Source organism: Natrix helvetica (genome assembly GCF_964273705.1).
Source record: "Natrix helvetica genome assembly, chromosome: 3".
NCBI lineage: Eukaryota > Metazoa > Chordata > Lepidosauria > Squamata > Natricidae > Natrix > Natrix helvetica.
Window position 1 is genome coordinate 123,484,535 of NC_138549.1, and position 16,548 is coordinate 123,501,082.

General features: G+C 39.3%; 1 protein-coding gene across 1 annotated transcript in view; it reads left to right on the forward strand.

Annotated features, from left to right (window-relative positions):
- Positions 1–16,548, forward strand: part of ITPR3 (inositol 1,4,5-trisphosphate receptor type 3) — a 128,435-nt gene that overhangs the window by 43,636 nt on the left and 68,251 nt on the right. The window contains 7 exon segments of the mRNA XM_081948825.1: positions 6,498–6,584; positions 9,669–9,827; positions 10,360–10,458; positions 10,583–10,666; positions 12,879–13,025; positions 14,396–14,491; positions 15,882–15,926. Of these exon segments, the coding sequence (XP_081804951.1) occupies positions 6,498–6,584; positions 9,669–9,827; positions 10,360–10,458; positions 10,583–10,666; positions 12,879–13,025; positions 14,396–14,491; positions 15,882–15,926 (717 nt within the window).

Below are 16,548 nucleotides of genomic sequence, written 5' to 3' on the forward strand. Positions count from 1 at the left end.
TTTTTCCCCCTTTTCTTTTGTGAGCTCCCTTGTGAGCCTAAATTTATTTATGCTTTAGTCTTTCTATCTAGCTATTTTCTGCTAAATATTTGTTGGTATGCAACATTGGTGGTTAGAAGCATCCTGTATCTCTTGTATGTGTATTTTTTAAGTTTCAGCTAAATGGAAAGTTCCTTATGCATCCACAGCGGTTTGCTAAATTGCCCCGAGTCTTACTCTAGCAAGATTAAAGTGGAGTACCCTACTAGGGTAAATTCAAGGCTTCTTTGGTTTTAAGAGTGGAAAATAGTGAATACATAAGCTTCACTCTGTTGGAACACCTCCACAATTTCCTGTAGAGTGCTGAGAGGAGCCTCTGAGGCAGTGAAAGATTTCTAGCCAGCTATTGTTGGGAGTGACCTCTGTATAGAAACTTCATCCGATTTTTATAAGTGATGAAGGAGGCTAACAGGAAAGGTTAAGAGAGAAAGAGTGGAGAAGGCTCAAGGTGAAATAAAATGTTTGATGAAGGCAAGTCATATCTCCTCTTTGTCCCAGTGAAGAAAATTATGTCACCTCCATGATTAGAAGCAAAGCAAATCTAAGCCAACTCCCCGAGCACAGGCTTCTTATCTAGGGCAATCTTTCCCAACCAATCATAGTCAGGAGTTTTGGAATGCAGCTCCACATATCTGCAAGGTTGGTGAGGACTGATTTATGATTGTTTGCTCTACTCTTCCTGTGTCTTTCACACATAAACATTTAGTCGGTGGAGTTCTTCCTCCTGTTTGAAGAGGAAGAGAGTGTTCTATTTCAATGTGTTAGTTTGCTTTTAAGGCACTGGATTGGAAAGAAGGAGGCGGAGGAAAATCTTTAGTGTATAATGCCACATTTCCTGTTATATATTCTTGACTGAATGAACGCGAACTAAAAGTACATAAATTCATTTCCAGAGCCAAAGGGGTTCTTTTTAGAAACCCAGGCTTTCTAATAGGCGAAACCTGGCTCAAAAATGGTAAATGTGAGAAGGACTTTGGAGTTTTAGTGGACGATGACTTAAACGTGAGCCAGCAGTGTGAGGCAGCAGCCAAAAAAGCTAATACAATCCTTGGTTGTATAAACAGAGACATAGAATCAAAATCACGTGAAGTATTAGTATCACTTTATAAAGCCTTAGTAAAACCACACCTGGAATACTGCATTCAGTTTTGGTCATCGCATTACAAAAAAGATGTTGAGACTTTGGAAAAAATGCAGAGAAGAGCAACTAAGATGATTAAAAGCCTGCAGACAAAAACATATGAATAATAGTTGCAGGATTTGGGTTTGGCTATTCTAGAGAAAAGGACTAGGGGGGACATGATAGCCTTTTTCCAGTATTTGAGAGGCTGCCACAAAGAGGAGGGGGTCAACTTATTTTCCAAAGCACCAGAGGCTGGGACAAGAAACAACGGATGGAAACTAAGGAGAGAAGCAACCTGGAATTAAGGAGAAACTTCCTAATAGGGAGGATAAATAACCAGTGGAACAGCTTGCCTTCAATCATCACTGGAGGTTTTTAAGAAGAGACTGGACAATCACTTGTCTGAAGTGGTATAGGACCATGAGGGCGAACCTATGGCATGCGTGCCGGAAGTGGCATGCAGAGCCATCTCTCCGGGCATGCCAACCATCGCCCATTGCTTTTCTGGGTTCTGGTGCACATGTTTTTGCATGCGCAGGAGTGACAGAAACCAGAAGATCAGTTCCCTGGCGCACATGCTTGAAACTAGAAGTTCAATGTGCACCGGGGAACTTCTCTTCTGGTTTCTGGAGTTCCTGTGTGTGCCAGTGGTGGGTTCCGAATCCCGTTCCAACCGGTACGGTTGGAACGGGCCCGGCGTCGCCCACATGGATGTGTGCGGCACACGCATGCATCATACCTGCCAGTGACACATCTGCAAGCCTCCGTGATGCTCCAGCTGCTCGGGGGAGCATTGCATAGGCACTGTATGCGCCATGCACGAAAGCACCGGAGTCTTTAAAGGACAGGTAAGGAGCTCAGGCAGGCGGGTGGGCCCTCCGGAGCACCGTACTGGAACAGTATCCAGTGCTCCGGGCAGGCTCCGGTATGCCCGTACCGGGGTGTACCGCCTGCAACCCACCACTGGCGTGTGCGCCCCTGTTTCAGCACTCGGTATCAAAAAGGTTCACCAGCACTGGTATAGGATCTCCTGCTTGAGCAGGGGGCTGGACTAGAATGTGGCATTATACACTAAAGATTTTCCTCCGCCTCCTTCTGGTCTCTTGACAGCTATTCTCTCTTGTGCCTTTGAACTCTAAGAAAAAGACCCTTTTCCTGAGCTTCTGTTATAAATTCATCACAGGTTTTTCTTTTCCATTTTGCACATGCTCCATGTAATGCCCTAGCTGGCTCTTTTGTGCTCTAGAAGACAAGCAATACATTCCGGTTTAGGAAGGCTTTGAGGATGAGATGAGAAACAGACTCAGCTTGGTTATATTGTATTCTTGGCTTCCCTGATTTATTGTTCACTAATTGTTCCTATAATTAGGGAAATGTCTACAGTAAATACCACTTGACATGCATTTAATGTGCTTCTACTAGTAATGCGGAGTGAAAAGCTGCAGGCCCATCTCTAGGTAATGGACATCTAATTATTTTAGATTTCTGGATTTCACAAAACATTTTCATGAGCTAGACACTTGCGAGCGAAAGAAAAATGAAGTATAAGAAATGCTGAATTTTAATCCGTGTTTATTTTTAAATATATTTATGAACCACAGGAAGCGAAACCCTTAAAAATAAAATTAGGCTGAACTATAGAGAAGAGTAAACATTAGGCCACTCCTGAGACATCAGTTGTGTTTCTTATCCTTTACTGTTGCGTACTTAATGTCACTATCGGCTCCTTCCCATACATCCTGTTCTTTCTCCAAGCCTTATAGCCTCAGGGTTTGTTTGCTTATTTTTCTTACCATTCCTTTTGCCGCCCTTATTTCGCTGAAACGAATTTCTGCCCCAAGCTGTGTGTGCTCTGCTTTCATTTGCCAGACTGAAAAATCCAGTCAAATATTAATCCATTGTTTGCCAACATTACTATTTAGTTGCAAAAAAAAAGAAAAGAAAAAAAAGAGGCTTGGTAGCCTTTTTAAAAAGTAGCTTTGGATTACCAGTGAATCAACCTTAAAAAAAAAACTTCTGCCAGGACGGTTTGGTGGTTTAAAGGCCAACCTGGAAGATTGTTTTATGCCACTGGTTTTGAAGTGCCTGACTCATGGCTAATGGCGATTTCTTCACGTCTCACAAGGTTTCTATTTCCTTCTGGATTGGCTCAGAAATCCCCCAGCACCAGTTCTGTATTGCTTAATGGGCACTGACTTAAATGAAAGTGTCTCGTTACTTTTGTTGCACTGGTTCTGCTGCGGTTCACACATATGAGAAATGAACCTCCTTCATTATAAGTATGTGAACTGGGTATGTCTAGTTTAATAGAAAGAAGGACTAGGGGGATAGAATCAAGATCACGTGAAGTGTTAATACCACTTTATAATGCCTTGGTAAGGCCACACTTGGAATACTGCATTCAGTTCTGGTCGCCACGATGTAAAAAAGATGTGGAGACTCTAGAAAGAGTGCAGAGAAGAGCAACAAAGATGATTAGGGGACTGGAGACTAAAACATATGAAGAACGGTTGCAGGAACTGGGTATGTTTAGCTTAAGAGAAAGAAGGACTAGGGGAGACATGATAGCAGTGTTCCAATATCTCAGGGGTTGCCACAAAGAAGAGGGAGTCAAACTATTCTCCAAGGCACCTGAGGGTAGAACAAGAAGCAATGGGTGGAAACTAATCAAGGAGAGAAGCAACTTAGAACTGAGGAGAAACTTCCTGACAGTTAGAACAATTAATCAGTGGAATAGCTTGCCTCCAGAAGTTGTGAATGCCCCAACACTGGAAGTCTTTAAGAAGATGTTGGATAGCCATTTGTCTGGAACGTATAGGGTTTCCTGCCTAGGCATTGGGTTGGACTAGAAGACCTCCAAGGTCCCTTCCAACTCTGCTATTGTATTATTGTAAGTATGTGATTGAGATAGATGATTTCTATGGAAATAAGCCATGCATGGTTCTGTCTGAATACCCTTGTAATTTTTATGGACTTGGGAAACATTTAGCTTTTATTTAAAAGAGCTAGATGTGAAAAAACATATTCACAGCTCTTGAAAGCAGTGACCTTATGTCCTTCTATATTTGATAGACTTCTGAAGCTTTAGCTTTTATTTTTTGAGAAAGAGTTTCTTCTTCTTTACTTCCACTTTTACCACTTCAGGTATCAAGGGAAAAAAAGAGCTAGATGTGAAAAACATATTCACAGTTTATGAAAGCAATGGCCTCATTCTCTCCTGCTTTTCTTCACTAATATGTTTCTAAAGATCTAGCATTTCTAGAACCCAATTTAAGCAGCTATTAATAGTAGAGCTAATGCCCAATTAAAATAATAATAATTCAATCATTAACAATGTAGTTTGATGCATGTCTGTGGACCTGTGCTGCTTTTATATGTAAAGATAAAATAAATTGGAACAAGCATGTAATCTTGGTGTTAGAATGATGAAACTATGAAGTATCTTTTTCTTTCATATGCTGCTTATTTCATAGGCATATATAGGTGTTAAATATAATTCATTTTTTTAAAAAAAATGCTTAAGTAATCAGGGCAGATGTGAGCCACCTGCAATCTGTAGCCCATGTACCCTCCATCTGAAGAAATTTGATGGAAAAATAATTCATATTTGTTAATACTATCTTCCTCCTCCACTCAAAAATAAAGATTGAAGTGGACATGTTTAACCTCTGCAAGGCAGAATGTGTCAGCTTCTATCCTCTCCTATCTGCTCCATTGCTACATGCAGCAAACGAACAGACACTTTTCAGCCTTGCCTACTTGATAGCTTCTTCATATCTTTCAATGGCTTTCAGAGAAGATCTGCATCTGAAAAAGATTCTTTGCTCCTAAATTAGGAGTGCCTTTTCAATTGTAACTCCTGCTGTAACCCAGAAGCCCCTCTGATGGTAGAGCCCAGATTTGATTCTAGCCCCAGGAATTTCCCAAGTGGACTCTTGTGAAGAATTTCTTTCTTTCTTTCTTTCTTTCTTTCTTTCTTTCTTTCTTTCTTTCTTTCTTTCTTTCTTTCATTCATTCATTCATTCATTCATTCATTCATTCATTCATTCTATTTGTATGACTGCCCATCCCACCAAAAAACGAATGCATACAATGCAGGTAATTCTTGACGTATGAGCCCATTTAGGAGACAATTGAGCCCCAAATTTCTGTTGCTAAGTGAGATAGTTATTGTGAATTTTGTCCTATTTTATGACCTTTCTCCCACAGTTGTTAAGTTAGTAGCAAGGCTGTTAAGTCAATTTGGCTTCCCTATTGACTTTTCTTGTCAGAAAATTGCAGAAGGGGATCACATGACTGTGGGCCACTGCGACTGTCATACATATGAATCAGCGGGCAAGCATCTGAATTTTGATCATGTGATCATGGAGGTGCTGCGGCAGTCGTAAATGTGAAAAATTGTGAAAAAAGCTACTTTTTTCAGTGCCGTTGCAACTTTGAATGGTAAATCGAGGACTACCTGTCAAAACTATAACATAGTAATATAAAAAACAATTAGCAAATCCAAGGAAAGAGAGATCAGCAGATATTAATCTCAATGGAGCTACTTCAGGAATGCACTGGTTCCACTGATTCCCTAGACCTGATAGCATAAATAAGTTTTGAGGGATTTCTGGAAAATTAATTGGGATGCAGTCAACCTCATTTCCGAAGCAGATGAGATTCCAAAACTAAAAAGGCTCATGTTCTGGGCCCAGATCTTACTCCTTAGCAGAAGGGACCTGCAACTTTTCTGTCAGCTCTGATCGGATGAGCAGATGTAATTGTGCCCCCATAGCATAGACCCTAGCCCTATGCTATGTAGAGCTTTAAATGTCAAAATCAACACCTTTAATTGGACCTAGCATACAGTGCAGCTTGCGAGCAGGGGTATAATGTGTGCTGTTCGGTTGGAGAGACTTTAAAGGCAGCTTCTCTTTTTCTTGCTGCATTCAGTAATTTTTTTTTTAAAAAAATAACGCATTTCTAATTGTGAACTTTTAACAGATTTTTATTGATATCTTCAAGAAATTGTATGCAGTGTATGTATGGATGAAAAAACCCATAGAAACACAGATAATGCTTCACTGGAATTTTATTAGCTTATATAATCTGGAAGTCAAATGACTTTCAGAAAACCATTAACTATAATTTACAATCATAATTGCTATTTGCATAGCCTTCTAAACCAAAATTCAACAAACTCCATCATGATGAGGCAAAATATATGGACTCCTAGCCTCTATTTGACTCTTGATCCACTTCTAACAAATGTTTTCCATCCTCTTACAGGATTCATATTTTACAGGATTCATGCAATTGGATTCATTTTGCTGTGTTTTACATTTTTCAACAGCATGCAGCTCAGATGGAACAGAAGCAAAATGAAACAGAGAACAAGAAGGTACATGGAGATGTGGTGAAATATGGAAGTGTCATACAGGTATGTAATATTGTTTTTCTCTTGGCCCATTGCCCAGTCACCAGTTTAAAACTCCACATTCCTTAAGTTTAGATAGCCAAATTTATGTTTACCTAGAACAACTTTCTCAAATCTGGAAGCCATTTAGTTATCTGGACTACAACAGCCACATTCTTAACAATATCTAAGCTGGTTGGAGAATTCAGGAAATTGAAGCCTACACATCTACACAACATCCAGATTGGAAAAGGGTGAATCTCTTTGGAATGCCTGTTTATGAAAGTGACTTTTATATTACCTATCATTATCATTTACCTTTGTCACAAAGTATAATATCATTATGAAAAGAAATGGAAGAATGTATATGGGTTGTGACTAACATGCACTAAGTCTAGTTTCTTGGTCAGAGAATTTAATTGTCACTATTAAACTGGAATTGACTCAAGACATTTTGGTGTATCAGAAATTAAATTGTTTCTTACCTTATGCATTTTCCAATTTGGAGAAAATTGAAAGAAAAAATAGCCTTTTATCACCCTCTATAATGGTGGCCCCAAATTTAGGTGTCCTAATATTATTGCTGCTTGCAAAATTGACAATGATAGCATAAAATTACAGCCGTGTCAAATGTTGGGGAAATCAGGAGATTCAGATGAATATAAATATTTATTGCAAGCTTAAGCTCTCTGCAAGATTCTGACAAACTGATGGTCAAGTGAAATGAACAGGAAATAAAAAGGCATTCAAGGTGAACTGGACTAAGATATCTTACAGGTGCACAGGAACTCGTGACTTATGATGCATTTGATTCCTCCCTTGAGCTCAGCCTGGTCATCTCCTACAATCAATCAATCAATCAATCAAACAAACTATCAATCTCTCCCTCTCCCTCCCTGCCTCCCTGCCTCCCTGCCTCCCTGCCTCCCTCCCTCCCTCCCTCTGTGTGTGGGTGTAAAACAGGTTTCATGGATCAATCCTTCCAGCACATCAACATGGAATATTATCTTAACTGATGTAGTAAAGAGAACTCCCTCCCTCCCATCCATTCTTTATATTTAGCAGCCATAAGATTGGATGATATCAGATAATCTCATTGATTTTGTGATCTCAGTTTTCATATTAAGTGGCGGCCAATAAATTTTATAAATAAATAAGTAACTAAATTATTAACTAAATAAATACATGCACAAGCAAAGAAACTTTGCCCTATTATGATATTCTCACTAGAAAAAAATGATCTACTTTGGAACAAACTGACTGATACAATATATATGGAAATGGCTTCAGATTAACCGTTAGGTATATTACGAAGCATTAACTTGAACTGCAATCAAAGGACTTTCTAATGAATATGCCTATTATCTATTCCCATCGAACAACTTAGTTTGATGTTTCAGAGAGCATTTATATCGTGCTTCTGATTTTTATCAAGGGGGATTTGAGATGAAGCTGTAAGGAGCTTCAAATAGAGAAGAAGTTGAAGATGTAGATTATTTGCCTACTGAAAACATGTACTTTATAAAATAAAATGTTTCCTGTTCACTGTGATTGTTGATCATCCTACAGGATAGACCAACCAAGAAGCAGGAATTTCTCTCTTCATATGGGCTTAAGCCATATTTTTCTATTTGTTATCTTGGTAACAAGTCTCCACTCCCCCCTCTCTCAAGGTCATCCTCTATACTCTGTAGTTGTAGAATGTAGTCTTAATTTTTCTCTCTGGCTGTTTATATTAACATGGGCCATGAATGATTCAAAGTAGATAAATGTTTATTTTTCTTTTTTTATATAATAAATAACAATAATGACAACAACGTGTTTCCCTAAAAATAAGAAAGGGTTTTATTTTCTTTTGACTCCCAAAATAAGTACTTGGCCTTATTTTGGGGGAGGAGGTGGCGAGTGTGGCCATGGCTGCTATTGTGTTGCAATATTTTCGGGGAGGGCTTATTTTTTGGTGAGGGCTTATTTTAGTGCATGCACTCAAAAGCCCGATTGGGCTTATTATCCGGGGAGGTCTTATTTTCAAGGAAACAGGGTAATAATAATTTTTATTAAAGTTTATAGATTAAAAGATAAAAAACTAATACAAAGTAAGAAGAATATGAAAAATAAAAAGTGGTAGAGAAAAAAAATGACCAAGTAAAACAATATATAAAGAAATGACTCCCTCTCACTTCAGGCAAGTACAAACAACGTCTCTTATATTTCAATAAAACATATCTTATCTCTTATCAATAGACAAATTATACAATCTTGTCACTCAGTGCTAATCAGCAAAAGTCTATTAAGAGTTAACAGTAATACTAACATATATATTTAACCTTAATGAAATGAATCATTTTTTTTATTCTTTTCCTTTTAACATAGCAACAACACTTTCTCTAAAAATACAGCAAGAGTAATTTCCCATATCTTTTCTGTTATCAGCAAATGTTTAAAGCCTTTTAATTCAGTCGTAGTTGAGAAAAATCCATTATGAGTTACAAAAACACAATATATATATTTAACCTTGATTAAAGTAATCCACAAAATCTTCATTGCAAAATTTTAAACAACCCACAGGAAATACTCTATTAAATCTGTCTGGACCCTTAATCCATTTGCAATTTTCCAAAATCAACATTTCAGTCATCCTGTTGGTATTTAATAAAATATATATATTTTTCTTTTTAAAACCCTAAGACTTGCATAAAATTTATCCTCAAGGATAGAAGGAAACTCATCCAGTATGATGAAACTTGCCCTTCTAAAGGTTCTCAATGTTGAAAAATGAATTCACAAGCAATTTTCTAAGATGGTTAAGAGGGGATCTATGTAAATCCAGTGTCCATTTGAAGGCACTGAACCTTGGCTTAGGTGAGATGACTTTTCCCTGACTCCAAGAGTTCTGAAATGCACTGGAAATTGCTGGCTTATAGCCTCCTTGTGAGGAGTCTCTGTATAGAGTAGTTATGGGCGATCCTGGCCCCTCCTTGCTCTGGAGAGGAATTCTGAGGAGCCAGTCCATTAACTAACTCCTCTTTCCAACACATCCATTGTCTCCAGTCTACATGGAGCTGTCATTGATCCATTGTTGCTTTTCCACTCTGTTTATTTTTTCAGCTTCTCCACATGAAGAGTAATAAGTATCTGACTGTAAACAAGCGCCTCCCTGCTTTACTAGAGAAGAATGCCATGAGGGTAACTCTTGATGCCACAGGCAATGAAGGGTCCTGGCTCTTTATCCAACCCTTCTGGAAACTGAGGAGCAATGGAGATAATGTGAGTATAATAATGTGATTCCTCCCAATAGATCTCTCTTGGGTTTATAAATAGGGATTATTTTAGGTTTCTCTACTTCCTACTGGACTGGATTTAACTTTTAGACAAAGAAGCCTGGAAAGGGATATCAAGTTGATTTTAATTACTTACTTTCTCAAGGAATCTGTGATGGGACATTCATGATGGATTTTTGGTCACAACCCTGATATCACTGAAATTCCCACATTTCTTGTACTTAAATCTATTAGGGGAAGGAACCCATTGGAAGATATTATGCCAAGCTGATAGTAAATGGATGTAGAGTCATATTCATTCATTCATTCATTCATTCATTCATTCATTCATTCATTCATTCATTCATCCATCCATCCATCCATCCATCCATCCATCCATCCATTCATTCATTCATTCATTCATTCATTCATTCATTCTCTATAGCTGCCCAACTCAGCCAAGTGACTCTGGGTGGCTTGCAGTTGTAAAATTATAAAACAATGAAAACAACTAAAAATATTATGTGATCCTTTCTCAGGTAGTTGTTGGAGACAAAGTAATTTTGAATCCTGTGAATGCTGGGCAGCCACTACATGCTAGCAACTATGAACTTGCTGATAATCCTGGATGCAAAGAGGTATCAGAAAGTGGAAGAAGTGAAATGTTGGTTTGGGGAGAGAGTATAAAATTATAGTAGAAGTTCAGTTATTATTTGAGATATATTTTGGGGTATATCATTTTGGAATTCCTTGTTTTCTTAGGTGAATTCTGTCAATTGCAACACCAGCTGGAAAATCAACTTGTTTATGAAATTCCGGGACCATATGGAAGAAGTGCTTAAAGGGGTAATAAGTGTGTGCATCTCCATATTTAATTGTTATGCATGTAACTTTTAGTTTTTTGTTTTGTTATGCATGTAAACAAAATTTTAAGCTTTAGAATGGAATAGAGCTGGAAGGGACCTTCAGGGTCTTCTAGTCCAGTCCTCTGCTCAAGGAGGAGAAGAGAACCTATACTATTTCAGATAAGTGACTGTCTAGTCCTGTGATGACGAACCTATGGCATGCGTGTCACAGGTGGTACACGGAGCCATTTCTGAGGGCATGCGAGGCGTTGCCCTGTCAGTTCCAGCATGCGCTGGCCAGCTGATTTTTGCCTGGTTTTTTGCCCTCTGGAGGGAGAAAAATGGGCCAACGGGCAACCCAGAAGTCAGAAAAAAGGCTGTTTATGGCCTCTGGAGGGCCTCTTGGGGGAAGGGGGCAGGGAAGGCCGTGTTTGCCCTTCCCAGGCTCCTAGAAAGCCTCTGGAGCCTGGGGAGAGCAAAAAATGGGTCCACTGTGCCATCACATGCCAAAAGTGGGGGGAGCACAGGGGGTTATGTGTGCATGCCCTGGGGGAGGGCGCATAGAATTACGGGTGTGCGCACATGAGCCTTTCTGCGCTCCCCCTGTTTTTGGCACAATGGCAAAAAGGTTAGCTATCACTGGTCTAGTCCCTTCTTAAAATCCTCCAGTGATGGAGCACCCAAGATTTCTGGAGGCAAGCTGTTCCACTAGTTAATTAGTTAATTATCCTCACTGTTAGGAAGTTTCTCCTTAATTCCAGGTTGCTTCTCTCTTTGATTAGTTTCCAACCATTGTTTCTTGTCCTGCCCTCTGGTGCTTTGTAGAATAATTTGACCCCCTCTTCTTTGTGGCAGCCTTTCAATACTGGAATACTGCTATCATGTTGCCCCTAATTCTTCTTTTCCTTAGACTCACTAGCCAAACCCAAATCCACTTTTGATTACGGCAAAAGTGGCAGGGTGAAGACAAACACCAAATATGTTCTATTAGTTTAGCCTCAATTTCAGTTTAACTGAATTAATTCTTCCTAGTTGTTTTTCTCTTTTATCATATTACAATTTGGTGTCAATTTCTGAAGCAAATCTAGAGACCATATCCAAGGCTTTTAAGAGCTGCATATTATGTTGGAACTAAGGTTGTGTATCCTTGGTGTTTTCTGTAGGTGTGGAAAATGTCCCTGACATTTTCTTGCCGGTAGTTCAAAGTATGCAGCATCGCTTTTCTGCTGTTCAGTTTTCAGTCAAATTATTAATAAAAATTGTATAACAAAACTCTTACTGGTAATCGGACTGCTACAAGCAAATAGAGAAATGCTATCAGGTGCTAGAAATCAGGAGCCAGGATAGAGTTCAAAAGCACGATGAGTTCATTTTATGTGCATACCTATGCACAAGAATCTATATACGGTCAAGGCAAATTGGCACCAGCTAAAAATCAACAGACTTCAAAGGGGGCTGGGCTTAGGTCTCTTACGAAGGCATAGAGATGCCAAAGTGATGATGTCTTTGACCCTCTCCTCAGGCTCAACGTGATCATCTCCTGCAAATCCATGATTTGTACACTCACGTATTAGGTATATTTTGAGTTGTTCCACATAAATCATTAGAGCTTTGGTTAGTCATGCCTAACCCACCTGTCCCATAATTTCATTATTCTATTCCCTAGTATGCAGAGGTGTATGTCCAATGTGTTCCCACTGCTGTTGTTACGATCCCTAACACTAAATTATTCCTTTATTTTAAAAAAATCACGTTATTTGGTTATCTCATGTAAATGCTTGTACAGGGAGTCCTTGACTTATGACCACAATTGAACCCGAAATTTATGTTGCTAAGTGAGAAATTTGTTAAGTGAGCTTTGCCCCATTTTACGATTTTTCTTTCCACGTTTGTTAAGTGGATCACTGCGGTTGTTACGTTAGTAACCTGATTGTTAAGAGAATCTGGTTTCCCTGTTGACTTTGCTTGTCAGGAAGGTTGCAAAAGAGGATCACAAGACCCAGGGGCACTGCAAGGGTCATAAACGTGAGTCAGTTGTCAGCATCCGAATGAAAATCACATGACCTTGGGGATGCTGCAACAGTCATAAGTCTGAAAAATGGTCATAAGTCACTTTTTTCAGTGCCATTGTAACTCCGAACGGACACTACGTGAACTGTTGTAAGTCGAGGACTACCTGTATATGGAAATTTGTATTTCTTTTTTTCAAATAGGGTGACGTTGTTAGATTGTTCCATGCAGAACAGGAGAAATTTCTCACTTGCGATGAATACAAAAGCAAACTCCATGTTTTCCTTCGAACTACCTTGAGGCAATCGGCAACATCGGCTACAAGTTCCAATGCACTCTGGGAAGTTGAGGTGAGTGTTAAGCTAACCCACAACTTGCTCTGACCCAGGCTTCCTTAGAAAGCAAGAAGCAAAGTCTTGGTCCTGGCAAAAACTATTTTATTTACATGTCTATGAATTCCTTTCATTCACAGACATCAAGGCTTAGCAAACAGTCTTTCAGAGGAATGTTTATCCGCATACACCTTATCTCGTTTGGAGCGCTGCCAGATAACTACCTTCCAAATGCAGGGCAAGGCAAACCTTGGCACAGAGTCTCTTATAGTCAGAAACAGAACTTTCCACTCTTGAAATGACTGAATGAACGAATTGTTTCCTGCAAAAGCCCACTCCCTGTTCGTTCCTCTTTTGTTTCCTATGGGAGGGGCCAATCACTTCCAAGGTGTAGCTTTACTCTTAAGTCGACCCTGCTTTCTTAGTTGTTCTTGTCTTCTGGCAGCTCCGCGCATGCGCACACTGGGAACAGGCTCCAACTATTCTTCTGCCTCACTGCTGTCTAACTCCCTCTCTGCCTCCAACACAGAGCTTTCCTCAACCCTCGTCTGAACTTTCCTCAACCCCCAGAACTGGCCCATGTTCCTCCCCAACCTCCTCACTGTCTGACTACACTGCCAGCTCTGCTGGCCACTGGCGGGCCACAACATAATTCCCTGTTTCAGCATTCCTTGAGTATTGATGTAATCTGAGTGCACTTAGACTTACCGTATGTACTGCTTCATAGTGCTTTACAGTCCTCTCTAAGTGGTTTATAGAGTCAGCATATGGCCCCCAACAATCTGGATCCTAATTTTACCAACGTCTGAAGGATGGAAGACTGAGTCAACCTTGAGCCGGTGAGATTTGAACTGCCAAACGTATGGCAGCTGGCAGTCAGCAGAAATAGCCTGCTGTACTGCATTCTAACCACTGTGCCACGACAGCTCATATTTGTTTGTGTGGTGAAACCAACATATTTATGTGGATATAGATTTCCTGGCGCCAAATTTAGCTTATGATAGAATAGTGAAAGTGGAATTTCTGTGGAGAGTGGCATTGCATTCTGAGGCCAATTAGAATACCCTGATAGCAACAACAACAATAATAGCAGTAACAGTAGTGCACGCATTAATTCATGCTCTCCTAACCTCGGACTCACTATTGGGTGTTCTGTTGGCAACCAAGTTTGGTTATGGATGTCTGCAGGACAGAGCAAATTAGGGCGATTGATGACACTTGATATTATTGTGTGCTACCTGACATTTATATTTAGGCATATAAGGTTTGCATTTACATGTCATTGCATGCATATTTTAATTTTGTTGTCATTGCAGCTTGACACTGCTACATCATTGGATAAAATTTACAGATACGATTTAATTTTTTTCCTGATTTTTTTCCCCCAGGTAGTCCATCATGATCCTTGCCGAGGTGGCGCTGGACACTGGAATGGTTTATATCGCTTCAAACATCTTGCCACTGGGAATTACTTAGCAGCAGAGGTGAGAAGAATAGCAGTTATAGCAGTTTTTGATGCATATACACAGTAAGACTGTGCTATCAGTTCCCATGAAACAATAGATATGAATACATTTTCACTGTCTAAAAAATGACAGAAACTGACTTTCCAAAGTTCTCCAGGACACATTCCACATCATAGATAACAACAAACACCAAACTGGTGGGATGAAATTGCATTTTTGTAATATTGTCCAGTTGCACTGTTCCACTGTTCCACTGTTTTCTATTCTGGCTCTCAAAGGAAATTGATCACAACCTGGACAGATTTGCAAGATTGTAAATAGAATTGCTTTCATTTGGACTTTACAGATCCTTTAACAAGAGATAATCTATTCACCATCAAGCCCAATTACTAAATGAGTTACATGGTCTTGGGACTAATTCAATAACCATTAATATGTGTGTCCCTTGCCTGTCTTGGCTTTTGACATTTAATAAGGAAAAGGAAGGCTGATTGAGTCCCTCAGTTGATAAATTTCTCCTTGAGAGAAGATGGTATCAGTCTCTGAAAGACATAATAATCAGACTGGATTCAGAAATGTGAACAGCTGCGCTGATTGCCACTATTTTGATTCTAAAGCAGCGCAACAGAGTTGCTTAGATAAAGTTGATTTTCTGGCTAAATTTCCATTTAATTTGGGGGGAGATAAATTATTTTCCTCCAAGTTGTTTTATTGAATTATAAAATATGAATAATGCATTGTGGAATACATATAGAGAGAAATTACTTTAATTCTTCTTTAAGTATTGTTAAGACAGAGACAGAAGGAGTTCATATACAGATCTTTCTTAAAGCATGAATGGGTATGTTCCTGTCACAGTCTCTGTATCTATTAGGAAAGTTCCACTGAATATGACTAAAATCATATTCTGTAGCATGTGCTACTAAACTATCAACATATGCTATGATACACCCACTCACACAAAGGTTCTTGTTTCATGTCCTAGTTTTGTTTTTTGTTTTTTCATGAAGAACACTGGGGAAGCATTCAGTTTTGTGTTCAAGCTCAGGTTTGATGAGAAGCATAAGGTCTACATCAATTTACTTTCTTGTGTTGTGAAAACTATAAGCAATCAGATTTGAGGCACGGAGGTTTAACTGAGGCCATTTTAGTTTTGAGCATAGTAGAACGTCTCCAGCGACCATTTGTACTAGTTGCCAGATGTTCTCAGCATATTACATCGATACTAAATGAAAGTTAGAAAGGGAAAAGAAGATATTTCCTATCACCTGAATCGTCTGTTCATTCAGATCTTTAGTTCCAGTTTCAGAGAAAAAAATAAGTTAGGTAGGCTGCTTTTTAGAATTTCAAATGATCAAGATCAATTGATTTTAGTTCTTTTTTCTATCCTGATATTCTTTCTTTTCAGGAAAACCCTGGCTACAAGGGAGAGGCAGGAGAGTTGAAGCCCTCGGTAAGATCTCTTGAGTTATTCATACTTCTGTACTACCAATCAAGTTATTATACGAGGATTGAATTGTCTAAAAATATGCACTGGTGCAAGGGACACAGTGGCTCAGTAGCTAAGATGCTGAACTTGTCGATCAGAAGGTCAGCAGTTCAGTGGTTCAAATCCATAATGCCGCATAACAGAGTGAGCTCGTGTTACTTGTCCCAGCTTCTGCCAACCGTCAGTTTGAAAGCACATAAAAAATGCAAGTAGAAAAGTAGGGGCCACTTTGGTGGGAAGGAAAAAGCGTTCCCTCGCCTTCAGCATTTATTCATGCCGGCCACATGACCACGGAGATGTCTTCGGACAGCGCTGGTTCTTCGGCTTTGAAACGAAGATGAGCACTGCCCCCTAGAGCTGGAAATGACTAGCACACAAGTGCAGGGGAACCTTTACCTCTACCTATGCACTGGCAATATTTAAAATTAAAACATCATTTGATATCACAATTTGGTCTGAATGTGTTAGCAGGAAAAATCTTTCACATTGTTGAAATGTGTTTTGGACAATGCCAAATCAGCTTTTTTGTAAACAATTGAACACCATTTTTAAGGTGGATATTACTTATTTGTAAGGACCTTGGAAT